Genomic DNA, 25,508 nt, shown 5'->3' with positions numbered 1-25,508 from the left:
AAGGACGGGGGCGTGTCTGCGTTTGTCTGTCCACTCACCCTGCTCGATGTCCTGGTACTTGTCAAAGGGCTTCATTTGGTTATCCTTGGTGAATCCACCGAACGCGTACACCAAATGTGTACACAGGTATGGATTTATGTTCTGCGGATTGAATTTGGCAGTGCCCGGCCGATAGACACTCCAGTTTGTATAGTAGCAGACCACGCGACCCTCGCTGCTGGCTTCTGTTTTTGATAGAAACGTAATTGAGATGGGAACAAATTACTACGGGATACTGGAAGGCATTTTAGAACTACCTACCATTTATGCAATAGGCAAGAGCGCAGAGCAGGAAGAGCGTTTGCCAGGCCGCTCCACGCCGGAACTGCAATGAAGGAAAAAGAACATTAGCGAATTACGACAATTATAATATATCGATTCGGTCTTTAAGATTTCGACTAGCACGAGGCGGAAGCCATCGGCGGGCAGGCCAATTTGCATAACGATATCGTAGATCCGATCGCCATCAGCCATCAGCATTGACACAGTGACATCTATGGATGGATGTCCGGATCGATGGATGAGGGACGGGGAGGGGGCTTAGAGATCGGAAGGGGACCGCATAAATCTGGTCGAAACAAAAGACCAAAGACACGAACTCGAAGATGTGGTTCCCATGAAGGTCGACCATCCAATCGCCTCTTACATAATCATGCATGTGGTATGATGTGACGAGATGAATTTCATATGCAAATCGTCGAGCTAATCAGATGCAAGTGCCACGCCCCATTTTTGGTGTTATAAGTGGGGCGGCTGCTGCTGATGACTAGGAAGTTGTAGTACACATACTCTTATTGTTTGCGGAGCACCACTATGCGCTCACTGTGAGTCATAGTCATAAATATCTTAAACGGATTTTCATATTAAAATGCCAAAGTGTTACAACAGCAGCCACAATGGGCCCAAATCATTTTGGATTTTGGTCAGCAACCGAAAGAGAAACAACACCAGATTACATAAGAAATCCGTACCAAAAACTCGACTTTGATTGCGTATGCGTGTGTGTGAGACATGCCGGTTTTTGTTTTCTGTTTCTTTTTAATTTAGTTTTTTTTTTTTTTTTTTTGGACTCACACACACACTCTGTAATCGTTCATTCATCGAAGTGAATTTTACACATAGCGAACAAAATGCTTGGAAATAAAAATTGATCAAGTCAAGACAACAGCATCATCACCACCATAGGCCATCACCATCGAAAAGCATCTGCCGAACAGGTTGGATTGCCGTGGCTCATAACTAATTAGCAAGCTGGCTTTAATACCTCTCTATATACTATATAGTATAGTGTATACTATATACCATGTGATTATGAGATGAACAATCAAGTTTGCTAATTGCATTAACGCGCCGAAGGGGAACTTTCTTTTCGCAAAAAACAATTATCTAAAAATAAAGGGAAGTTTTGTTATACCAATTGTTAAGTACTAAAATTTGGAATTAAATTTCATTTCAGACAGCCACATCTTTGCCGACAGAAGAACATCACTTCTGAAGGCCAATTTTGTTCAAAAGTCAGAAAGGTTAAATCTAACATAAACTAGTTTCACTTGTTTGGTGTTGCATAAATAATACGACACAATCTAAGACCAACTAAGTTATGCAGAAAACTATAAAAATGCCAATAAATTCTGTTTTAATGAATTATGGAAAACAATAATGGTAAATCTCTTTGACTGCAATCCCTCATAAAAGTCACAAGTTTTCAGCTAAAAGTATTGAAAATACTTTGAGTAGAGAATGGAACTTCATTGGCAATTGGATATAGCCACCCTTCTAAGTTCTTAGCCCAGATTCAAACTTTCAAGATTTCCGCTGAAAGCGGCGACAATATTGCACTTTCAAAACGCTGCAAAAAAAAGAAAAATGTCGGGAGCGTTTTTTATATCCCCGCACTTTTGAGCTCTTTGGCGTTTCAAAGCTTTCCCCCTTTTAGCCGTAAATCGCAGTCGTATCCATATCCGGCATACATACTTATTTTCCGATGTGGTGGCGGTAATGTTGTCCCATTTTTATGCCAAAAGCCAATACACTCGAGACAATTCTGGCGGCGGGGTAATGGCATATTTACCTAGTGCCAAACGAACCGAAACGAAGCGAAATATTTATAAAAATGTGTGTGGACATTGATTGGGTCATTGGACCAGCATAGGTAAACAAGATATGTTTATGGAACGCTGTGGCAATTTACATTTATATATAGCCATCATTTACATGGTGGTTAGTTTGGTTTGGTTAAGTTGGCTTACGCATTGCTTAACATTGCTTTATGGCAGCGACTGCAGCAGCTGCTTACATAAAATTGCATGCCAAAATAAAAAAAAAGGCTACTCAAAAATAAATAAATGGAGAAAAAGTACGAAGCTAAACAACTTAAATGAAAATGAAATGACAACAATTTGGATTGTACAATGCGCATGAGCATTCGCATTCGCAATTCGCAATTCGCATTTCGCATTGATTGGCCAGCAAACTCTTTGCTTTGACAAATTTGTCGATTTTACGCAAAGTGAACAGCAACATCGGCAACACATGTACTTAAAGGCAAATGCCAGATTTGTTTTCAGTTTAGTTACAATTACAGTTTCAGCTTTAGTATTTTACTTTTGTATCGGTGCAGCCTTATTTTCTTTTAATTGCAACTAGCGGTTGGCAATTAAAATCAGGCTAAATGTGGCCTGGTCGACTGTGTTGCTGCTGCTGTTGCTGCTGCAACACCACCGTTGATGTTGCTGCAGGGCGCTGAAACAGCAGCTTCCACAGCGGGCCAAAATTGAGAATCGTTTTGGCCGGATTTACAGCCCCATCGGCGGTACAATTTATGGACAAGTTGCTGTTGCAGTTAGCTGATGTTGCTGCTACTGCTGTTGCTGCTGCTGCTGTTGCTGCTGCTGCTGCGACAACAAGTTGCAACACTTGCGGAGATCCAGTGTGTGTGGCACATTTATACAGGCACTACTCACTTGTGTACATACATACATATATGTACTGCAACTGCAGCTGGATAGCCCGTTGCTTACGTAAGGCATCGCATTACGACAAAATAAAACCGAAAAAAAATACACAAATATTGCGTATACATATGCAATTTTCTCAGTTGCAAAGTGGTTTGCATAAAATCTGGATTTAACCTTGAATCTTGGCGAGCAAAAACTGCCTCATAAATCGCCGCCAGTTGCTCTCGATTTATGTGGTATTGGAACCAGGTCGATTTTGCCTTTGTGACTTTGAGAACTTTTGAGATCATGAGAAGCGAATTGTCGATCCAGATACTTAATACTCAATACTTGAGCTGTTTGCCCATTAGAAACCGCTTGTTTCGCTGCCTGACAGACATGAATCAAGTGGGTCTACAAAGAGATACTTCTGGACATGTTAAACAATCCCTAACTAAATGAGTATCCAATCAATGCTTCGTGGAATAAGCTTCACAGATTTATGTATTCAATTAAAGTTATTCCCATTTATTAAGTTTAATAAGTTATTCATCAAATTATCTAATGCTTAATTTTATGGCAGCTTAGTGATTAATGGAATTACACATATGCATTATTACTTTTAATTGGTACACACTCAATAAATTTTTTGTTGCTCACTATATTAACTAGCCACTAATTACCTTTTATGAAAATGAATTAAGTTTAGTTTTGGCTATTTGGATAATACAGTTTTCGTATGATTTTTATAGTGTTTACAATATGACTTGGCATGTTTATGGCTTTAACACTTTTCTTGGGCAAATAAAAATATACGACGAATTCCCGAAAATGACTCAAATGTGTAAGGAAACCAATTTTTCGACAAAACAAATTTATGTGCAGTGCGCTGGGGATATTTACACTATGCTCGGGTGCTTGTTTTTTCTTCCAAACACTCGTGAATCATGTGTGAATATTTGAGTAAATTGTGGGTCTGCTGGCCATCAATCTTGGGCCACACAAAAAATTCCGCAGATAATGCTCCGGCTATTCATAATCCCTGAGCTATGCAGCTGGCCATCCAGATCAGCACTTACACATTCACAGCCGAAAAGCATGACTTGGCCAAAATGCTGTTGTGGTTAAATAAAGTAAAGTTCAGCTCAGTTCAGTTGAGTTTGGCTCTTAAATGCAACTTAAAATTCAAAGGGGGTCCGCTGCAGTACCGCTCCCGCCTGGAAATTGACTGGAAATTTCCGTAGCACGTAGAATGTGCCGCACATCATGTCACGTTCCAGGTACCAAAGAGCGTCGCAATGTCAACGCCCCAAAAAGTAAAACAAAAGCAACGCGCGGACCCAGAGATCAATGTCTGCCCAAGAGACATTGCGTATACGCCCCGTTCGACGCCGGCACCGGATGGTTTGGGGAATGTTTGAATTTTTGGCAGGCGGGCGGGCAGCAAGCGGGTGTGTCGTGATGAAGAGTTTTGTAAACAAAAGTTTTGACATTTCAACAGGCCACTCGACTTGTCCAGAGGAGCCAGAGTCACTTGGAAAACATCACCAGCACCCTTGCCTTCAGGATTGGGTGTGCCAAAGCCACAGCCCATGGGCCAAACTCCAAAAACCACCGGCACAATGCCACAGATCTTTTGCCGATAAGCTGATGCCATTAACTCATGCATTTAGCCCGGATTTATGCCGTGCGAAAGTTGAGCATTGTTGGCCAACATCGAGATTAGCGTGCGAATCTATTTTCCCAGTCGCCAAAACGAAGTCCAAAAGTCGCGGGCATTCAGTTTTTAGTTTCCCCCAACCATGGCTTTTTTTTCAATTAGGCAACCAAACAGACCAGACCACGACCCAAACTGAATCATGGCCAGCGGCCAGAACACAATAATCGGGCCAAGAAGGTAAATAGAAGGGAGGCAATTGTCATATCCAATTGACAAAGAAAAAATTAAACAGAGAAAATTAAACAAGAAAATTGTTTATTAAAACCAACTTTAGGCACTACTTAATTATTTCCTTAAATTGTTTTTTATCTTAGCTCAACCCTCTGGAGTTCACTCATCGGTCAAAGGCATCCCCGAATCTTGTTTGAACTTTCCTCAATGGAATCGAAACGTTTTGGCCAAATGAAAAGCCGCCCGACCGGGTCAAAAAAAAGAAAATTAAGATAGCCAATAAACGCACTTTGCGTTGGCCAAGAGTTGCCAATTACGGAGCAGAAGTCACCCAGTCATTGACTCCGCTTAGGGAACCTGTTATTGGGTTAGCCTCCTCCAATCCCCCGATCCGCCAATGCAACACTCGATACGTTTCCACGACTCTGACTGCTCCGCTTTTTGCTCCTTGCAGGCTTTCTTAATCACCTTTTGGCGTGACAGGAGGCCACCAAATACCAAAAATCAAAAAACGAAAACCAAAAACACCGATACCGATACCGATGAGAAAAGCGAAAGTTGATGTCGCCGGATGCTGCAGTTGGGGTGAGATTATGTCCATCTTTGTTTTGGCCGCTGGATCAATGCATTATGGGTCAGCAAACGGCGGTCCACAAAATACAAATACAAATACGAAAATATAAAAAAAAAGAAAACACATCTGCCGAAGCGGTTTTCCAGCTCTCACACAATTGAGCCATAAAGCGTACATATCAAATCGATAGATTGTGAAACTGGCCCACTGATGATTGTGAAAAATGGAGACAGTGCCTGTCAAGGCCAATAAAATAGAAAACCCCACTCCAAATCTAACGATTTCGGTCCATCTTTGGATCTCAGATCTCAACACGCATCTTCTCGTGATCAATGTCAATGCTCATACATTCATTTACTACTCGGCAACATCATCATCGCCTGCATCGATGTCAAAATTTGCATTTAACATTTTTGCATTTGGCCAAACTGCAGAATTCAAGTTCACTCGGTTTTGTTCCATTGTCTGCAGTTTGCCTTGATGATGTACCATATCTTGGCCATCCCCATCCTCACCATCGCCATCACTATCATCATCATCGTAGCGATTCGGCATTGTTTTCGTCACGTCACGAGCCCAACAATGGGCAGTTCATTAAATCCAATTACACGCCAAATATTTTGCGACTGCCTTTTAATGAGAATTCCAACAAATTTTGGCAACCATTCGGTTTTCGGTGTACAGAATTGTGTAAGTTTTGTAAGCCGAGTCTAGCAAAGGGTATAATGGAAATTTTTAAGCATTTCAACACAATATTTGTAACTACTTGTAAATAAAGCAGCATAATTAGGAGTTCTTTCTATTATTTTTTTTAGAATTTTATTACAAAATCGTTAGACTTTATTACAAAATCGCTAGTGTTTGGCCAACAACATGTTCGAAGAAAGAGTATTTTGCCCACTTAAGCCGCACCCCCACCAAAATTTCCAATTTCGCCGCATTTTAGTGGACTTAAGCTCCACTCTGCTGTCGAATCAAAATATTATCCTTTTTTGCGCGCGCTGCAGCATGAAAATTCAATTTAAGGCCTGAATGGTCTAAGCAGGCGGGATGGATGATGGCCAATGGAATCGATTCCATCGCGTGTCCAGCTTCCGGGACTTTGATGATGCACTCGCAGAAACTGGAACTAATCCGTTTAGAGTGGCCTGACTCATTCGCTTAATCGAAATGCGTGCGAAATCCAATCAAATCGAGACAAATAAAACGTGAAATGTCAGAGAATTTTAATAACCATTCCACCACAATTCATTATCATTTCAATTCGACTGCATTGTCTTTGAGACACATTGGTGATTTCGATTCGTTTTCGGTTTCAGTTTCGTTTTCAAGGTGCTCCATCAAGTTGGTCAAAACAAACAAGACATTGGAAATGACCATTAGTTGCTACCCCGTTTTTCGCCTACTAGCCGCTTATCACTTTGCATTTGTCGCCGTTTAATGGTGCAATTTTCCCCATTAACGCAAATTGCCCGGCGATAGAGATTGGCAAGCGTGGTGGGGGGATGCCACTTTTGGCCAGATGTTTGGCGAAAGTCAAAGCGGCTAAACCACGATGAGGTCCACAAAAAATTTCATTAAAAAAACGGCAACTTTTAAGCTTTTAATTAAAAGATAAGATAGCAAAGTGTTGCTGATTTTATCTCTTTGCTATTTAGGTATTTAAAATGTTATAAAATCGTTTAATTTCAATTCTAAAACGGAATAGCCAACATTTTCCCACAACGTTCGTCCAAAAACTCCCCCTCAATCATTTCGTTTGGCCATAAACTTTCCCTGCCAGTGTGGCCAGCTGTCAGGCGGATACTTTAATTAATGTTTGGTCACCTTAATTGCCATGCAGATCGCACACATGAGTTGACCATGAAAAGTCGTCGGAGGATTAACGAGCGGATTTGCATGACATGAAAACCAGAAAACTGCAAGTGCAACACATGTATCTTTTCTCCGGATTTTTTTTTTCATTTCTTTTTAGGTTGTCTTCTTGAGTGAAATATTTTTGCTACTGTCATTTATCATATCGCCGAACAATATTTCTGCGATTTGTCAACATACGGTTATGTCAAAAAGACAGCAAAAAAAAAATCAGGTTTGTAATACAGTAGTGAAAGCTTTTGAAAAGAAAACTATAATGCCAAAGAGCTACAAAAAATATGTATTATACAGACAAGAAATCAATTAATTGTATGTTAATTTAATTTGCAATTTCAAAGATCATCTGTCAAAGAAATGGAAAAGAAAAAGCTAGCGAAGGGAAATTTTCGCTTAATAACATCGTGTTTAACTAGCGAAATCGATTCAGATGAGTCAAATGTAGATACATATGTATCTTTTGCGGTTAGATGTGCCTTTTTCCTAATTCTCAATGGCACGCGTGTGAATGCATTACATAACCATTTTAGCAAGTCAATAGCCTTTCAGCCAAGTTACAAATTGGCAGGCCAGCGACATTTTTTAGTGCGTGATTCAGGTGCGTAAGTCGCTCGCCGATTCGCCACTCCAAAGTGAAATCGAAAGTTGGACGTCTGTCAGACCAGCTCAACTATATAATACCCCCTACCCCCCATTTCTCCCTCCACCAAAATAAATCCACATTTTTTCGTAGGGCGCCGGATGGATCCACAACAAACTTGCAGCACATTTACTTTGCAATTAGCAGCGGCCTAAGCGATAATTGGCAAGCCAAGCGAAATTAGCAGCGGCTAACGGTAGGTGTTATACACCAACTCATCTCTTTTATTATTTTTTTCTGCACCACCACTTGCCGGGTTTTTTTGTTAAGTTTTTTTTTTTATTGCCGGTGGCCAAATTAAACAGTTGTAAAAGCGCTGCGAGCATTTCTTTTTGCCATTTGAACCAATTATGTCATCTCAACACAATGAGCAGCAAATGAAAAGAAAACCAAAACGGAAGAAGCTCAATCGAAGAGCGTTGATCTTGCGTAACTTTTATGCCCTTTTAAACACACGGCTTTAGTATACAATTTATTTATACCTTTTTTTTATGTATTAACTTTTAACCGTTGTTGCGCCTTCTGCGGTTTCGGTTTTGCTCACTTTCAATTTCGTTCAGTGGAAATTATTAAGTCCACAAATTCGAAAAAAATTGTTAAAAAAAAGAAAGATACAAGCTGACTGGCGCATCCGGCAACAGGCCGACCAAAAAACACAGAAACCCGTGAAAAAACATGAAAACCCGAGAAAACAAAACAAAAACCATAATCGTGATGCACATTCAGGTTCAAGTTGAGTTGCAGATGAAAATCCCAAGTCCGAGATACAGAGGCTGAGGTCGAAAAAAAACAAAAAAAAAAAAAACAAACTGGGCACTGGCTAATTTTGGATGATTTTCAGCGGCTCGTGAAGTGGCTCCCAATGGGTTAAAAGCGGGGTGGCCAGGGGTTAAGGCGGAGATTTGGTTGCCCATGAAGATAATGCCATTGTTACATCCGATTAGCCGGACTCAACTTAATTAGATCGAAGCATGACTTTGAAATTTGTGCGCCTCTTGATTTTAAATGGAAATTAGAGGAAGTGAATTAGAGAGTGAAATATGACAGTTGCGAAAGAAGCTTAAAAGGTTTTCAGATTCATTTTTAATTGAGAGAAATGGCAGCCATCGAATATTTTAAATAAAAAGATAAATGGATTGAATAGGTTATTGTGCAAAATTTTGCAAAAATATATATGCCTAAACTATTTACTTCAATTTCCGAGCAAATCTGTCACAAAGCTCTCCATTTACTTAGACGCCATCCTTGCGGCAATTAAAGTGGCAATTGTTAACCAACCCTCCACTCCTCGTTTTGATTTATTTTCCTAGCCATTTCGTCTCGTTTCGTTTGGGCCATTTGTGTTCGTGTGGCAAATGCAGTCACATTCTTTTAAATACCAATTGGGGGTCAGTCGGACCGTTGGTCAAGAGACTCAGGAATTTGAGCAAGTGCTTTGTTTTGTTATTGCTGCCCAAGAAAACGAGTTTAAATGCCGCGAGTGGAACTCGGTTGGCTTCGACGCTCTGGCTTAATAAATTAATTTATAACTCTTGCTTTTTCTCCGCCTCGAAACACGTTGACCTTCAGGCCGCATAACCGATCCATGAGTCTGTCTGTAAAAACACCGACTTATATATGGCTATATGAATATGAATATAAATATGAATATACATATATAGATTTGGTATTTTTGCTATATGTGCTTAAATCTGTCAGTTGAATTAACAGTTACGTCTCGAGTGCCGCCAAAAGGCCCCAGAGGCTGGGCTCCAAGGGTGGGAATCTGATTTTTTGATAGAAAGTGCGGCCATTGAGTATATACATATATTATTTAATTGGCCAAGAGGTTGATTGTAAGGCACTAATTTACTACTTAATTTTCAATGTTTCAAGTTCCTATTTATAATAGCAAGAACCCACTTAGTTCATTCTATTTAATTCCATTACTATTTCATTATTAATTCTTCATAATTTAATTGAGCAATGTGCAAATGAAAATCGGCGCTTAAAGGGCGGTTGCAAAATGCCAAAAGCTGCAACCGAATGCAGACTCAAATATCAAAGGGAGCACCCGACCCACCCCGTCGGCTGTCGACGTGTTAATGATTTGCATGTTCCCAAATCAAAGCCGAGGTAGACCCCCGTTTTAACCCCCTAACGCCCCACAATTCGCAGACATGGCTGGTTAGCGGTGTTGTCGTTGTCGTTGTCATGGAATTGAATCATCCCGGCAGTCTCTGGAGTATATATCTGCGCACTGCCTGTGCCCCACCCCGCAAAATCGCCTTAACCCGCTGGTGCCCTGAGTGCCGGTGGCGTATACGTAACGTAAGTTGAGGCAGCTACGGCAGCAGCAAAACAAAAAAAAAAATGGCACATTTTGCAATAAAACTGAAGACAGATCCCGATGCACGTGTATCTGTGCATCTGACAGATACAATTACCAAAGGCGATTGCACTGGGAATGCTGGAATTTCAGGCCAATGCGGTTTAATAGCCCAAAAAACCGGTAACTTAATGACACTCTTCTATAATGCTTTTTGAATAAAATGCCAAAACGCATCATCCCCCCGCAGGTCGCCAATTTCAATTTATATAGGTATCTACATTCACTTTTTAACTCTACGCTCTTCGGGTTTCACTTTCAGCCGGCTGCGAATTCCGATTTGCCAATCTGGAAACCTTTCCATGACTTCGAGGCGGATGTACCATCTCCGGGGTCAGATTATACGTATGTATTCATCCGAGATCAGCATCATCGGGATGTAATTTTTCAATATTAACGCGGACCTATATGCACAGCTAGTTACTTGGGTTTTTGCACAGCTCTTCATCAGTTAATGACTTTGCTTATTTTGAGATTTTTTGCTTGGGATACTTAAGAAATATGAATGCATCATGAGCTTTTTGTTACTCCTAATATAATATGATATTCTATTTAACAAAAATATAAATATAATTTGATTTTCACAGTGCTCTCAAGGTGATAATCATCTGAAGAAGTTAAGCAGCCACTTGGAAAGGGTATTGAATTGAAAATCAGACACTTGGATAGACCGACCGACTGATTTAATGCATGCATATGGCAGATGGAGGAGGATCGGCTGACTGGAGGCTTGGGATCGCATCGGAATGGATTGGATCGACTCGTCTTGCTTTTCAGTTCACTGTCATTGTCTTTTGGGTGCGGCAGCAACGCGTTGGCGTTGCAACTTGCAATGTTGCAGTTGCAGCTTTGCTGTTGCATGAATTTGTAAATTGCAATTTTCGCTGGCTTATTTTCTGGGGCTGGGCCACCGATTTCCGCCTGATATTTTTCTTTTTATTTTGTTGATGAAAACAAAAGCCGAAGACGATTTCCTCTTCTCACGCATTTTTGCGGCCTGACGTCAAACGGATTGGCGGAGATGAGACTCATCATTTTGGCTAGTCTTGGCAGCACTTGTCGCCAAACTTGTTTCGCCCCCGCGGACCCACAGAAAAAACGTGGCCGAAAATAAAATAAGCTCAAGCCGAAAATTGACAAAAATAACAAAAATCGAGCCATCAACAAAATAACACAATTCCTAAACGGGTTTTATGCGCATGCGCAGCAGCAAATTTGCATGAGCAACAGAAATATCACAGATTCGGGCCAGAAATATGCCTCATCGAAGGTCCAAGCGGATGTAGAGCCGCGTTTCAATTCGATTCGATGGACCCCCGAGCTAGTGAAATTGTAAAATAGTAAAAGTCTGGGATGTATCTCAAAATAGCAATAAGTAGACACCATCATCATCTTTTAATATGCGTGCAATGTATCTCGATTTCGCGATTCGTGTTTGAAAGTTTTAAGTTTTGAGTTTTGCACTCGATCGCTTCGATTAGCATGGGAATTGCAATCGTTGACGTCTTCAAAGGTGTTAATCCGCTGAAAGTTGTGGCATTACATAAGGCGCGAGATCGTAAAATTGATTTTTAGACCAATTTATGTAGGCGTGCATCCCTCATTCCTCTCACTTTTTTCCGAATTCCCCAGCTGAATGATAACTAATCAACTTGAACTTTCGATCAAAATCAAATTAATCAAAGATAGTTTTTAGATATGTCCAACTTAGTATTTATGAATTTTAATGTAAATAAACCATAAAATATTTGATTCGGAATTCATATGCAAATCAAATGCATAATTGAATGAGTCGTAAAAATTCTTTAAGATCTAGATAACTTATCTTGATCTAGTTGATTAGGAATTTCAAACATTTAAAAAAAATCATAGATAATTACTAAAATTCCAGCAGTTAGTCTGTTCATGAATTCAGAACTACATAAACTAGAAAACTTTTACTTTTGTTAGAACTATTACTTAACACGTCGGAAACTCATATTCTGATTAATTCTTCGCGCCCAGCACGATGTGTCACACAAATTAATTATGCAATCATCTAAGAGAGACATTTTAATATCAAGTTAAACCAGGCAAACGAAATCGAAATCGCGGCCTCCATGAATTATTCAAATCAGCGAGAACGAAGAGTAACCAGTTTAGCGATCTTTCCTGATCTTTCGCTTTTTTTTATTACTTCTTTTTTTTTTTGCCCTGGGCAAGGATAACAGCTTTCGAGCGCGGATCCTGCCAAGGTTGTTTTCAACGAAATAAATCACAGCCTTTTTAAGCGGGCCAGGAAATCCAGTCGATATAGCCGAACTGGTAACTGGTCTAAATATTTACTACTTTTCGCCAGATTTGCGCTAATTGCGTACAAAATGCAGGCCACAAAAGCGGCAAAAAGAAACAAAAATGCGAAATAAAAATGATTTCTCAGTTTTGCAGTTAATGTCGAGAGTTGTTTTGTGGATTTTTTTCTTTCTTATATATCGCTGCAACCACTTACCGGAAGCATTTTGGCGGCTTTTTGCTGGTCGAGGTGGCAATACAAGGCTCCTTTGGGCTAGATGTTGTTACTTGTGTTGTTGCTGCTGATGATGTTGCTGTTGTTGTTGTTGATGCTGCTCTCGTTGTTGTTGTTATAATTTGAGTTAAACGCGACGACAACGACGAGGAGGAAAAAATAACGCTAAGATTTAGTGTGAGATTTTTTTGTCGTTAGCTTTTGGAAAATATTTGCTCAGAAAACTGGGCTAAATGCGGTTGCAGTTAGCAGTTGCTGCTGTTGCTGCTGCTGCTGCTGCTGGTCTGTCTGTATTTTATGCAATCTGCACAGATCTTGGCTAAATGCTCCACTGCCTCCCAGCAGCAGCAGCAACCAAATAATAAAAAAAGCAACCCAAACAGCAACTACTAGAGATGCCGAAAAAAAGGCAGAAAACCAGGCCGAAAGTAAAAACTGTTACACACGTCTGCGCATTCAGTTTTTCACTTTCGGCCAGGCGCGGCGGCGTCGGCGGCGCTCTTTTTGGCCCAATATAACTGAATAACTAAATCCGCACACATATCAAATCGCAGAAAAACTATCTGCCAAATTATCCACATTCACTCGAGGCACGCAAATTGAACAAGAAAAAAAAAATACCAAGCCAAACAGAAAAGAAAAAAAATGCAAGAAAAGTTCCAGCCACGAACGAAGGCAACAATTGAACAAAAAAAAGAAAAAAAAGTAGAAACGATTGACTATATAAACAGAGTATCTTTTTTCGTATGCGCGGCCAATGGCGAGTTACCGCTAAAGCCAACAATACCGTTCGAGAGTCGCCGCTGCACTGAATCCGTTTGGTGGCCAAAAAGCGTGGCCAACAGCAACCAGAAACCAGCAACATGCGACATAACAGAGGCCAAGCAGCAGCAACAGCAGCAGCAACTAGCAACACCAAACACAACCAGTTGCTGCGCAGCCGCAAAAGCCAGTTAAAGTCTGTTAAACCAGTTAACATGGCACTTTTGGCCAAGTTAAGCACTGCCAGCCAGCGGGCGAGAAAGACGTAAAGGCACGTAAACGCTGCAAACAAAACGCAGTTCTTGGGCCCTAAAATTACACACGAAAGCCAAGAAAAACTAATGGCGCTGCTTTAATTTGCTTCATGACCAGAAAAAATTATCAATTATGGACACACTTTTGCGGTTTGAGGGTTAAATGGCAGTGAAATCGGTCACTAATTGTTGGCCATAATTGAGGTAAATGGTTATTGGGTTGTGCAAGACATTCTTGTTGTAGATTTTAAAAAATGACAATATTTACAAATATAAAAGGTATATATTAATAGTATAATAAAATGATTAAATTATCTATATTGATTAAAAGTTCAAAAGAGCTTAGCTTAGGTGATTCCCCTTAAAATACTCAAATCGAAATTAATTTAAATCAATTTATTCAGCCACGGCTGCGATTTGTTCAAAAATATATATGTAAAATAGAAGTATATTTTTAATTATTTCTAAAATTAAATTAAAAATTATTTAATTAATTAAAATCTCAATTTAAAACGAACAATGCAAAAAATCAATTAATTGTACTTTTTCATTCCTTTTAATGTGAAATTCGATTATTTTATAACTTTCAATTATACCCATAGCAATAATTTCATTTGGCCGAAGTTTAAAGGTGTAAAATTTCCTAATTTCGTCTTAAACCGTTTATCATAAGTACAATTATAAGCTATTAAGCTAAATTTGTGCAATTTTCGACGGAAATTTGTGCGAAAGTTAAAGCCCATCGGCCAGCAGCATCCCACAGATTTGAGCCGCTTTATAGACAAATGGCTTTTGTGGATCATCTTGCGATTGGAGTGTTCAATCTATTGCAACAGGTGATGTTGTTGTTGCTGCTGCTGCTCGAAGATGCTTAATGGGCTTAATTTGTTGCGCACACACAAGTGGAGGGGGACGTTGGAGGAGGGTGTTTCAAAAAAACCACATTTTGGGTTTGGCCGGAACACAAAATCAATTCAGTGCCCAATAATATTGTGGCTGACCTTTGTTTTGGATCCACTCGCCACCACTCCACTTCAGTCCACACCATTCCCTATACCCAAAACCGCATAATACCCAGAGAAAAAGAGGGTTTACATAATAAGCATTAAATGCTGTCATCGAAATGCCAACGGCTGCCAAGCGGCGGCGCGAAATGAATTTCAAATATTTTATTAAGCGATTTGCTTATGCCCATTAGTGTTGTTGTTTTCCCCCGTACTGTTACTGTTACTGCTCTTGGCCTTCTTCCTCTTTTACCCTGTTGTCACTCCACTCCCAACATACGAGTATTCGTCTTTCACATACCATATCCATCTGACTGAGTCCGCTTTCTGCCCTCCAATGGTTATCTTGGTGTTTTCAGACTCTTCCAATGGGGTATACGCACTTTTATCAGGGATGTGGTAAAAAAGAACCACCCTACTAATACTACTACTAGTACTACCAAAGACATTAGGAGAGTTATTCTAAATGCTAGTTATACTTCTACTACTATCTAGTACTACTACTACTAATCCTACTACTCCTACTGTCTTTACTTCTAGTAATCTACTACTACTAATCCTACTACTCATACCATCTTTACTTCTAGTACTACTACTACTCCTACTACTACTACTACTACTACTAATCCTACTACTACTACTACTACTAATCCTACTACTACTACTACTCCTACTCCTACTACAACCCTTTAGGGTATTCCATTTGCCTGCCTTGCTTCTCTCCTATTTTAAGCGCTGTCTTCTCATTTCATTAAATTTCATTGGGTTTCGTTTTTATCTCTGCTTTAGCCTTTCCCGCCTTTGAGGGCAATCAATCTCGCATTTGGTAACTGCCATTTGCCCAGGCGAACATAACACACCTGCATGGATGACGATGACGATAATGATACGATAATCATCTCAAGGATGACTCACGTTCGCTCCTGGCTGTTAAATGCATCCGCTGCAAGTGCCCCTTTCCCGCCTCTCCATATGTTTCATATACACTCATATATATCCATATACGCCCACACACATATTCAGGGCACGCAGAGCAGCAGCTCAGACCTCGAGGTGCCCAACTTCCGCTTGGAAGGGGCAGGTTTTCGGGACTGCGATGAGAAGGTGGAAGGTGGCAACCAAGAGAAGGAACACACGAACAACGGCTGGAGTGGGTGGTGGTAAGAAGTACAAATATATATATATAAAGACTATAAAGACTGCCATGTGGGAAAATAGTTTATAAAGCTATTTTCTGGATTAAAAGATTACAGCAAATCTTTAAACAAACAAAGCCCTAGTAATGCGGTTAATAGCAATGTGTTAAAGATTTTATTGAGGGGTCTTAAGTGAGGACTTAGGATTTACTGAGCAGCGATTCTCGAAAATAAACATTTTTAAATTTGTAGCAGCAAAAATTTTAAATTATTAAATAAATTGACTTTAATCAGCATATGTTGTAAACATTAAATGCTACAAAAATGCATCCTATTTATAATAATTTCTTCAACAAGCCAAGTAAATAATAATAATAAAAAAAAGTAATATATTGTGTAAATATGACAATTACCTAGGTGTCCATTAGACCAACCAAATCCTCTTGGATGCGCTGCCAGCCAAACTCCATGCGGCCTTCTTCCAACTTGAGCCGACACCTGTCCGGAATGTGCTTAAAAAGCTGGCGGAAGGGTCCGTATTGCTCCAGGCACTTAATGTCCCCCAGTAGGATGAGCTTGTTCTTGGCACGGGTAATAGCCACTGTGAGACGGCGCTGATCCTCCAGGATCTCTGCCTCCCGCGAACGTTCCATGTCGGAGAAATCACCACCTGTTTTGGAGCAGCTGTATATGATGAGGTTTTTATCCCTGCCTTGAAACTGATCCACGGTGTTGCACTCCAGGTCGGTGTCCAGTTTGGAGGCGAGCTTTTTGAATAGCTCTACTTGAGCGCGATATGGTGCTATCACGCCAATCCTGGAGGCTTCGTAGCCCGATTTTAATAAATACCTGAGGAGTTGCATCACTATGCCCGCTTCACAGTAGTTAGTGTATTTGGATACTCTCTTTTTGGATGTAAGCTTCCTAATCTCATCTTTGTCCTCGCCAAAGCTTTGCTCTATGGAGGAGCAGGTATCCACCAGTCGCTGGGACGCATAAACGAATTCCTGGCCACGCTCCAAGCAATCCCCTGTATTTATCAGAGTGACGGCCTGCTCTAAATGAGTTGTTAACGCACGCTGCACCCATCTGGGTGCTTGGTTCAACAGGTCGAGTTCAAACCGGGCGCCGGACACCTCATCCGAGGCACACTTTAGATCTCCTCCATAGGTGAGCTCATTGGCCAGCCGGGTAATGGTCTTGTTCATGCGGTATTGCAGACTCAAAACGGCGGTGGCCTCCTTCGAGTCCAATCTTTGAAATAAAGTCTCATCCGCTCCCCTCTGTCGGGCTTCTTTGGATCTGATAATCGGAGGCAACTGCTCTGGATCTCCCACAAGGACGAATTTGCTGCAGTGAATCAATGGACGCAGCACGGTGGGCTGCAACACCTGCGTGGCCTCATCCACGATGCAATAATCGAAATGACGGCGATGAAAGAGCGGATGTCCAGTTCCCTGACAGGTCACTCCCACAATGGAAGGCCGCGCCAGAGCCTTCTCCAATTCCTCTACTGTTGTGCAGTCTTTTGTTAGCCTATCTTCGCTGATTTCCTCCAACTGCTTATGAATCCTAGAGCTAGAGCCCAATCTCATCATGGGTAATTCAAAAGGCAGCAAACGCATGAGCAGATTGTCCACCGCCGAATGCGTTTGTGCTGTAATAAGCACACTTTTTCCGAGAAGATGGAGCAGTCTGACAAGGGCAACCAATGTCTGGGTCTTGCCAGTGCCGGGCAGTCCCTTGATCAACATGTGACTGCTGGTTGTCAAAGCACGCAAAGCAGCATTTTGTTGCACTTTGTTTAGTTTCAGCAGCATGGATGCTCCTTTGGTGAGGATGATCTTGGGCAGAACTTTGTGCTGCTCTGGTGGCTTCTTGGCCACAATAATATCTCTCAGCTCCTGGAAGCGTTCTCCCTCGGAGAGCAGCATACCAAGATTGGTAAAGTTAAAAGTGGCAAAGGACTGCGAATCGTGCTTATCAATAATAAAGCCCTCCTGGCTATAACGCTGGCTAAGATCTCTCTCCAGACGAAGATCTAAACGACGAGCTTCCATGGATACAATATAGCCAGCGGCAACGGCCAAACGGGATGTGGAACTGATTACCACATATTCGCCCAAGCCGAACTAAAAGAAAGAGTCGGATTAAGAATATACTGATATCTGGGTTTTGGGGCAAAACGTACCCCACTGAGGCTGAGATCTCGACTGGGATCTGCCTCTTCACCGAGCTCCAAGGTCTGGCGATAGCGTCCCTCTTCTAATACCACTTCTTGACCCTTCACCAGCTTCAAATGTCGAATGGCTCTGCCTTCTTTTTCTCTCTTCGCAGGGTCCTCCGTCCAAAAAGACCTCGCATGCGAGGACTGTCGATTGTGTTGCTCTTCTAGAGCCAGCAAGCCACACCAATGCTGCACGTAGGCGTGGTCTGCCTCACTTAGGTGCTCCAATAGTTGTGGCATGAGTTTCTTGAGGGGATGTGAGTCGCTTAGTTGTAAACTAGAATCCTTCTGTGCGAAACTGGAGCAAATTGTATTGTAGGCACAATTGCCGCAGGCGCTGTGATGGTAAACGGGTTCGGGTAGCGCCAGTTGCTCCAGTGGATCCTCCTTGCCAGCCGGAATGGCTACTTCACGTGTTAGCCAGTAAGCCAGATCATTTCTTAGCATAAGGAGATCCCTCTGCTCGTTTCTCCCGCTGGCAACTTCTTTTAGGAGTCCCTCTTTGAGGTACAGAAGCAATCCCGACTGAGTATCCCTGCCCTGGGCAGAGTGCATCAGTTGGTAGAGCAGCAGTTGGCCCTTGTGTTCCATGGAGAAGCTGGCTCGACCAGTCTTCAGTTCCAGTGGTACGATCTCCTCTCTCTGCCGTTGATTTTTCACCTTTACGGAGACATCCACCTTACCCTTGAGTCCCAGTTGGGGAACCCAGAGGTTCTCCTCTATATCGCATATCTCGTGGATGCGACCGCTATAGACTTCGGGCAGCAAAACACTTGGCGTTTCACCCTTCACATATTGGGCCAAGAAGCTAACAATGGGATCAATGAATTTCATCAGATGATCCTCCATTTCCACTTGGCTGAGATTGCTGGCATAGAGTAAATGAGACAAAGAAGAGCTGGCCAGCATTTCCTGGAGGGCAGATTGGATGTGTTTTTTATCAAAGAGCTTCTGGCGTAGAACCTTTTGCAGCAATTCGTGCACCAGAGTGCCAATGACCATCTGAAAGGGAATACATTCATACATACGTTAAGTTGGGTTATGCTGATATCGAGTTGTACTTACAACAGAGTTTCCAGAGTCCAGACCGCGAAATCGTTCCTGCAGAACGGATTTTCGTTTACAAAACAGGGAACCGGTGACTGTGGTGCCGGAAATGAGGAAATCTGGATGGGACACGCAGTAGCCCTGCTCTTTATCGACCACATAGCATGCTGCAGACGGATCCCACTTGCCCAACAGGGAGACAGTATCCCCAACTTGCACTGGCATGCAATTCCACGGCGGTAGCAGTTGGCAATCAGCTGTGTCCGGATCCCCGCCAGAAATCCTCTTAACATGCACTTTGAGGCCTTTTCTATTGGGGAGCTGCTCCAGCTGCACCACTTCACAACGCTGCCACTCGGTGAGCTCCAAGCGATGATTGGATATCGAATCCATAGCTGCAATCAGCTCCAAATCGAAGTCATCATTGTCACCCCAATCAATGTTCTCCAGTTCGTCTGACGAATAAGGCAGTTGCTCTTTGAATTTTTTATGCGGATTGGATGACGACACGCCGGTGTTATCATTCTCCAAAATATTGGGGGTCAGCACGCGTTTTGTGGCCATCGAAGGGGCTATTTGTTATTATTGTTAAATTTTATTATTTACTTGATTTCAGTTATGTTTTGGCGGGAACAGCGTGACTGTTTTCAGCATGTGGTAAAATACTTACGAAAACACCGGCGCTTTGTTGCTATTTAGCTAGTTCGTAGCTATTTCAGAGTTACCGCGCGTTTTAAACTAAAATCTCGTTCTATCACTAACAGTTGTTAGAACATGAAGTAATGTGCATCAAACAATTATTTAATAAGTAAAATAGCTCAAGCCGCGTTTTGTTTACTTTTTGTTTTCTTATTATATGTATATTTGTATTTTATACTTCGGATCTAGCTACCAATTTTAGTCATCTGAATGAAGTACAGGTGGCGCTGTTGCGGAAAACATTCGGACAGATGGCGTCAATTTCGCGACAAATATTAAATTGCTCGTGTTGATTGTGTACTCTTATTCAAACTACTTGATCAAAACACAGATTTTTTTAATAGATTTTATTATTATATGTATAAAATATATATTTAATTTATTTTTATCCTACACAAGAGATCGAAATGTTGAAGAAAAACAACAGTATTAGTAAAGCAGTTGTATGTTGGCAAGCAGTTCACGTTCGCGGCAAGTTCGTTTCAGAAATTTACCATAGGTGGCGCTTCAAATGGGCGCCCACTTTGATTTCCTAAATGCAACAGATACGACGAAATATAAAAATATTCTTAGAAATATCCAGTTAATAATAAATTTCACTTGGTTTTCAGGCAGAAGGTGCAGATACTGATACGTCGAGTTATTCCTTCGCTCTCGTACTTGTGCAGCAAACATGGCTGGCATTCAGTGCCTTAAAAATTAAAACAAATTAGTTTACTTTTATGTGGTTAACGTTAGTTTGCCAACCTGTTTCTAGGGTGCTACTTAGATGCGTTATATAGCTGCTGGCCAGGCGGATGATCTCGATCTTTGAAAGCTTGCGATTCATGGGCTCCGTGGGTATTAAACTTCTTAATGCCTCGTAGGCGGAATTAACACTGATTTTGTTTAGAAAAATTGGATATATGAAATGGTTAATTGTTAATAAATACACTTTCAACCATGTACCTTGTACATATTTTGTTTATAAATATATATATACTTTTCACTCACTTAAAAGTCCGGTAGCGCTCCCTCGCATTGATCTTCTGGCGCGGCGGTCGCCTCCTGTGATTTCCCTGATTCTCCTGCCCACCTGGATTGGCCTCCTGGCCAATCTGGGAGTCCTCCGAGTCGGCGGCTGCTCCACTTCCGCTGGCACTGCCACTACTATTGCTATCCTGGGCAAATACCGCCATCAAGTAGTTGGAAAACGACGACGTGGACGATGAGACCGCCATCCGTTAGCAGCGGCGATTGGCGAGCAACTGAGCGGACTCTCCGGACGATCCCATGACTATATCCACTTCTCTATCCCCCGGCTGCACATTTGGGATCTGCTAAATGAATTAAGTCATCGGCTAGTGACGACAAATTGTGCGTGAAGATGGGAAACAATAACGAGTGCGTTTCCTTCGCTAAATGTGTGCACTTGTCAAAACAAGTGAAGAATGCCGGGCACTTGTGCGATACTAATTGTGCATCAATTGGCCGGCGAACCAAGGATAAGTAACATCATATATCCATCCCCATTTGTCCTTCTGCGATTTGTTGGGCCAATTTGTTTGTTTGCTTGTGGAAAACGGAAATGGCACTTAGACCCTGACCTTCCCCTCCCCCAACTTTTATTTTATTTTATTTTTTTTTGGTTTTCTGGACCGCACACATGCCACGCATGCGTTACAGTAAGTCATTCAGTCAGTCATTCAGTCACTTATTCATTTGCTCACTCAAGCAACGCAGTTTTGTGTGGAATGTGCCGAGATGGATAATCCAGATATTTATAAACCAGATTCGAGAAAATCGAGAGGGTGTGCATCGAAGCAACTCACTGCGAAATTGTACAAATATTTGCAAACGTATCTTAATTGCCCAAAAACATTTCTCACATTAATTTTTAATTTTAAAATACTTGGCCATCATTTGTAGTGATTTAATTAATTGAACGTAAAATATGGGGGGCTTGCCAACGATATTAGGAAATTTATTTACCTAATCAAACAAAAAGTTTAAGCAATCCTATTTTCATACAACACATTGAAAATAAATAAGCAATTATGGAATGCAAATATGAAAATACCTTTCTGAGCTCGTAATTAAATTTCCAATCGAACTGTAATAAGAAATAGGAATTCTATTTTTAATCAATTTTATACGTTTTGGCAAAGCGGTTTTTCTGAATTTCGGGCATAAAATAATTAGTATTTTGGGCACAGCACAAAAAATATTTGTTCAAATAATGAAAGTCATAGCTCGTCGATATCGTTATTAAATTTCCAATCAAACTTTGTTCAAAAATGCAAATTCTAATTTTTCGCCATTTTTTGCAAATTTTGATGATGTTACCCCTTACAAAAAATGCTAAAATTGATTCAAAAATTAATTTTCCTAAATTCTTCAAAAAGTGATAGGGATCGTTAGCACTGGTAATTAGCTGCTCAAAACAGTTATTCTTTCTTCTTTATGAGCATTTTTAGCCAAGTTATGGTGGGAACCCCTCGAAAATAAATACGCATTTTATAAATAATTAAGGTAATTAAGGTTTTAAAGTAAAAGCTTCACAAATTTTTATTTATAATTATAGGGGCGGTAAATGAAGTAGTAATTGTTCAAAGGATAACGCTTTAATTCGATTTCGTATGCAGATTGTAAAGTAGTCGACTGAAAATCTAAAAAATGCAGATCTAAGGAACATTTTGACCTTTATTGAGACGTTACAAAGTGAGCTATAAGAAATCGTAGCTGTCACAAAAAAAAACCTGTCTAAATTTTTTGATTCTTGATGGCCGGTTATACAGCGCGTCTGAAGAAGGTCCTGATCGTGACAGCGCCACTGTGGTTCAAAGCACTCATTAAGATCCTGCGTCTATTCGTGCGAAAGAAGCTGCGCGAGCGAGTGTTCACTGTATCGGTGCCTCAATTGGCGCTGCCCCTTCACTTGGGTGGCACGCTGGAGGTCGATCACGACACATCGTTGCTCAGCTGCCGCCAATCGATGATGAATCGTGAGGACAAGCTGCTGGCCAATATCATGGATGTGAGCGATGGATCCGGATCCAGTTCAGAAACTGGATCAGAAATTGTGTCCAACAATAAAAAAACCAGGATAATCAGCGCCGTCCACCAGTTGGGCGATAATAATACCGCGGACAACAACAGAACCATCACGTACGCCACCACAGCCTCTGGAGCAGCTAACGGCGCCACCACCAATGGGGGCAGACAGTTTTTGAACCCGCCCAGCAGCTCCTCATCCGACATGAGTATCGATGATAGTACTGATGGTCAGGAGGGCGATTCCAAGTCCATTCATCAGATTGTCCAGATGGTGAAGCAGGGCGGACTCCGTGGTCTGTTTGAGGAGTACGCGGTCATTCGGAATAGGCCGCCCGAGGGCACCTTCTGGCATTCGAGGTAGGTCAAATGAAATCTTCATTCTAGACCACTGATAATTAACGTTCCTATATTCTCGCAGAATGCATGCCAATCTGACCAAGAATCGCTTCGCAGACGTCCTCTGCTACGATCAAAATCGAGTGGTTCTGACACACGAAGACGGCGACGAGGCGTCGGATTACATAAATGCGAACTTCGTCGATGGCTACAAAGAAAATAGTGCCTATATAACAACTCAAGGTAAGCGATGGTGACACACTTAATCATATGCATAAACTATATGCTAATGGAGTTAACTCCGCCAGGTCCATTACCAAACACATGCAAGGACTTTTGGCGCATGATCTGGGAACAACATTGTTTACTTATAGTGATGACGATGCGCGTGGTGGAGCGCGGATGTGTGAAATGCGTCCAGTACTGGGAGCCGACTGAAGAAGGTTCCTTAGAGTTTGGCGACTACCATGTGCGAACAATTAGCGTTGAGTGCAACGAGGGCTACATGGTTACCTCGTTAGAATTGAGAAACATAAAGGTGAAGCTCTCTTTATAGTACAACGATAGCGAATATTATTAGAATCACTTTGTCATTTCGCCAACAGACAGACGAAGTTCGCAATGTCTCACACTGGCAGTTCACCAGCTGGCCGGACTATGGCATTCCCAGCTCGGCCATGACCATGCTGAACTTCGTGCAGAAGGTGCGTGAGAAGCAGGCGCAGGTCCTCGAAGGACTGGTCGACACCTGGGCGGGTCATCCCCTTGGACCGCCCATTGTGGTGCACTGCAGTGCAGGCATTGGACGCTCAGGTGAGTCGCCAACATTGTAGACAATCCACGCCAGATTGACCGACTACCAAAAACTCTACACAGGTACATTCATCACCCTGGCCACTTGCATATCGCGCCTGGAGGACGTGGGCACGGTGGACATACGTGGAACCGTTGAAAAGATCCGCTCGCAGCGAGCCCACTGTTTTCAGATGCCCGAACAGTACGTGTTCTGCCACCTGGCCCTCATCGAATACGCATATTCGCGTGGAATGCTAAAGCCGGCCGATCTGGCTGGCTTCTATCAGCATGAACCGGACTTGGAGTAGGCTAATACTACCAACACAGTCCTTGGACCGGAAAACGGACGAGGAACCAACTTGTATACAGAATAATTTTATGCTTTACCATTGCAAATTGGAGTTGCAACTTTCTTCGACTAGATGTTGGTCTTGATGTGATATAATATGATATATATGATACGAGAGAAACGATGGGGAGCACAAATGGATCCAGAGACACGGAGAGGGAGATGAAGTTGTGGGGAGTAGAGTAACCAATTTACGTTAATCTTTTATTTTTTAAAATATTAATACATACCAAGCAAAAATTTCTATGTTAAAACGTTACATTAATTAAATTTAAAGTAAGTGAAAAACAAATAGCAAAAAATTAAGAAACAAAACCAGCAACATTAGCAAAACAAACAGCAAAGAAAGAGTTTTTAACCGAAGAATAATTTCTTGGATTTCTGGTACCAGGCGATCATAATCATTAGCATGTCGGGCATAACTTAAAAAATAATCGCCTGAATATGGAATGTTATGCCTCGTTGAGCTCGTAATTAAATTTCCAATCCAACTGTGTTCCAAAAGGTTAATTCTATCTTTTGGCCATTATTTGCAAATTTTGATGAAAAAATTCACCCAAAAATTAATTTTCCTAAATTCTTCAAAAAGTGATAGGGATCGTTAGCATTGGTAATTAGCTGCTCAAAACAGTTATTCTTTCATCTTTATGACAATTTTCAGCGAAGGTATGACCATAATTCCATTTGTAAATATCAAGTTTTTGGCAAAAGCTGTTTTTCCGAATTTCGGTAGTCAACTAATCAGATTTTTCGACACAACTTTAAAAATAATTGTCCAAATATGAAATGCCATATCTCGTTGTGTTCGTAATTAAATTTCCAATCGAACTGTATCCACAAATGGAAATTCTATTTTTTGGCAATTTTTTGCAAATTTTGATGATGTTACCCCTTACAAAAAATGCAAAAATTCACCCAAAAATTAATTTTCCTAAATTCTTCAAAAAGTGATAGGGATCGTTAGCATTGGTAATTAGCTGCTCAAAACAGTTATTCTTTCATCTTTATGAGCATTTTCCGCTATCAAATAATTGGCA

The 25,508-nt window shown here is 41.3% G+C and overlaps 4 protein-coding genes across 16 annotated transcripts in view; 1 reads left to right on the top strand and 3 right to left on the bottom strand.

The window, feature by feature from the left end:
• The window catches only part of LOC6725575 (serine-rich adhesin for platelets), a 33,700-nt gene extending 19,997 nt beyond the window's left edge, over nucleotides 1–13,703 (bottom strand). For 7 of the 13 annotated variants that reach the window (XM_039297482.2, XM_039297484.2, XM_039297483.2 and 4 more), the window contains exons 1-4: nucleotides 13,614–13,670; nucleotides 12,809–12,991; nucleotides 301–364; nucleotides 39–224 (exon numbers count right to left, since the gene is read on the bottom strand). In XM_039297482.2, coding sequence (XP_039153416.1) covers nucleotides 39–224; nucleotides 301–364; nucleotides 12,809–12,817 — 259 coding nt within the window. In that variant the 5' untranslated portion in view covers nucleotides 12,818–12,991; nucleotides 13,614–13,670. Of the gene's footprint in view, nucleotides 1–38; nucleotides 225–300; nucleotides 365–12,808; nucleotides 12,992–13,613 lie in introns of all 13 variants that reach the window. The other 6 variants (XM_044923758.1, XM_039297481.2, XM_016173675.3 and 3 more) reach the window with 3 other exon arrangements.
• A 2,426-nt stretch (nucleotides 13,704–16,129) lies between these two features.
• LOC6725574 (DNA replication ATP-dependent helicase/nuclease DNA2) lies at nucleotides 16,130–19,929 on the bottom strand. The gene is made up of 3 exons (XM_016173674.3): nucleotides 19,275–19,929; nucleotides 18,174–19,211; nucleotides 16,130–18,114 (listed from the first exon to the last, which is right to left on the bottom strand). The coding sequence occupies exons 1-3, from the start codon at nucleotides 19,818–19,820 to the stop codon at nucleotides 16,396–16,398; spliced, it is 3,303 nt and encodes a 1,100-aa protein (XP_016038732.1). The 5' UTR covers nucleotides 19,821–19,929; the 3' UTR covers nucleotides 16,130–16,395.
• A 420-nt stretch (nucleotides 19,930–20,349) lies between these two features.
• Nucleotides 20,350–21,458, bottom strand: LOC6725573 (transcription factor 15). The gene is made up of 3 exons (XM_002106547.4): nucleotides 20,949–21,458; nucleotides 20,703–20,833; nucleotides 20,350–20,646 (listed from the first exon to the last, which is right to left on the bottom strand). The coding sequence occupies exons 1-3, from the start codon at nucleotides 21,173–21,175 to the stop codon at nucleotides 20,552–20,554; spliced, it is 453 nt and encodes a 150-aa protein (XP_002106583.1). The 5' UTR covers nucleotides 21,176–21,458; the 3' UTR covers nucleotides 20,350–20,551.
• Nucleotides 21,459–22,658: 1,200 nt separating this feature from the next.
• Nucleotides 22,659–24,776, top strand: LOC6725569 (tyrosine-protein phosphatase non-receptor type 9). The gene is made up of 5 exons (XM_002106544.4): nucleotides 22,659–23,348; nucleotides 23,410–23,570; nucleotides 23,636–23,865; nucleotides 23,933–24,140; nucleotides 24,204–24,776. Exons 1-5 carry the CDS (start codon nucleotides 22,717–22,719, stop codon nucleotides 24,428–24,430), a joined length of 1,458 nt encoding a protein of 485 aa, XP_002106580.3. The 5' UTR covers nucleotides 22,659–22,716; the 3' UTR covers nucleotides 24,431–24,776.
• The last annotated feature ends 732 nt before the right edge of the window (nucleotides 24,777–25,508 follow it).

Source organism: Drosophila simulans, chromosome X (genome assembly GCF_016746395.2).
Source record: "Drosophila simulans strain w501 chromosome X, Prin_Dsim_3.1, whole genome shotgun sequence".
Lineage (NCBI taxonomy): Eukaryota > Metazoa > Arthropoda > Insecta > Diptera > Drosophilidae > Drosophila > Drosophila simulans.
Note: the sequence above shows the minus strand (reverse complement) of the source record. Positions and strands in the feature narration are given on the sequence as shown.

Excerpts from the sequence above, each read along its gene's own strand:
- LOC6725573 (XM_002106547.4), bottom strand. The coding sequence starts at position 21,175 with ATGGCGGTCTCATCGTCCACGTCGTCGTTTTCCAACTACTTGATGGCG. Across the intron at positions 20,834-20,948 it reads GAGCGCTACCGGACTTTTAA|TGTTAATTCCGCCTACGAGG; the intron begins GTGAGTGAAAAG and ends AAACAAAATCAG. Across the intron at positions 20,647-20,702 it reads AAGTAGCACCCTAGAAACAG|GCACTGAATGCCAGCCATGT; the intron begins GTTGGCAAACTA and ends TTAATTTTTAAG.
- LOC6725574 (XM_016173674.3), bottom strand. The coding sequence starts at position 19,820 with ATGGCCACAAAACGCGTGCTGACCCCCAATATTTTGGAGAATGATAAC. Across the intron at positions 19,212-19,274 it reads TGGACTCTGGAAACTCTGTT|ATGGTCATTGGCACTCTGGT; the intron begins GTAAGTACAACT and ends ATTCCCTTTCAG. Across the intron at positions 18,115-18,173 it reads GAGATCTCAGCCTCAGTGGG|TTCGGCTTGGGCGAATATGT; the intron begins GTACGTTTTGCC and ends TCTTTCTTTTAG.
- LOC6725569 (XM_002106544.4), top strand. The coding sequence starts at position 22,717 with ATGGCCGGTTATACAGCGCGTCTGAAGAAGGTCCTGATCGTGACAGCG. Across the intron at positions 23,571-23,635 it reads TGCCTATATAACAACTCAAG|GTCCATTACCAAACACATGC; the intron begins GTAAGCGATGGT and ends TAACTCCGCCAG. Across the intron at positions 24,141-24,203 it reads TGCAGGCATTGGACGCTCAG|GTACATTCATCACCCTGGCC; the intron begins GTGAGTCGCCAA and ends AACTCTACACAG.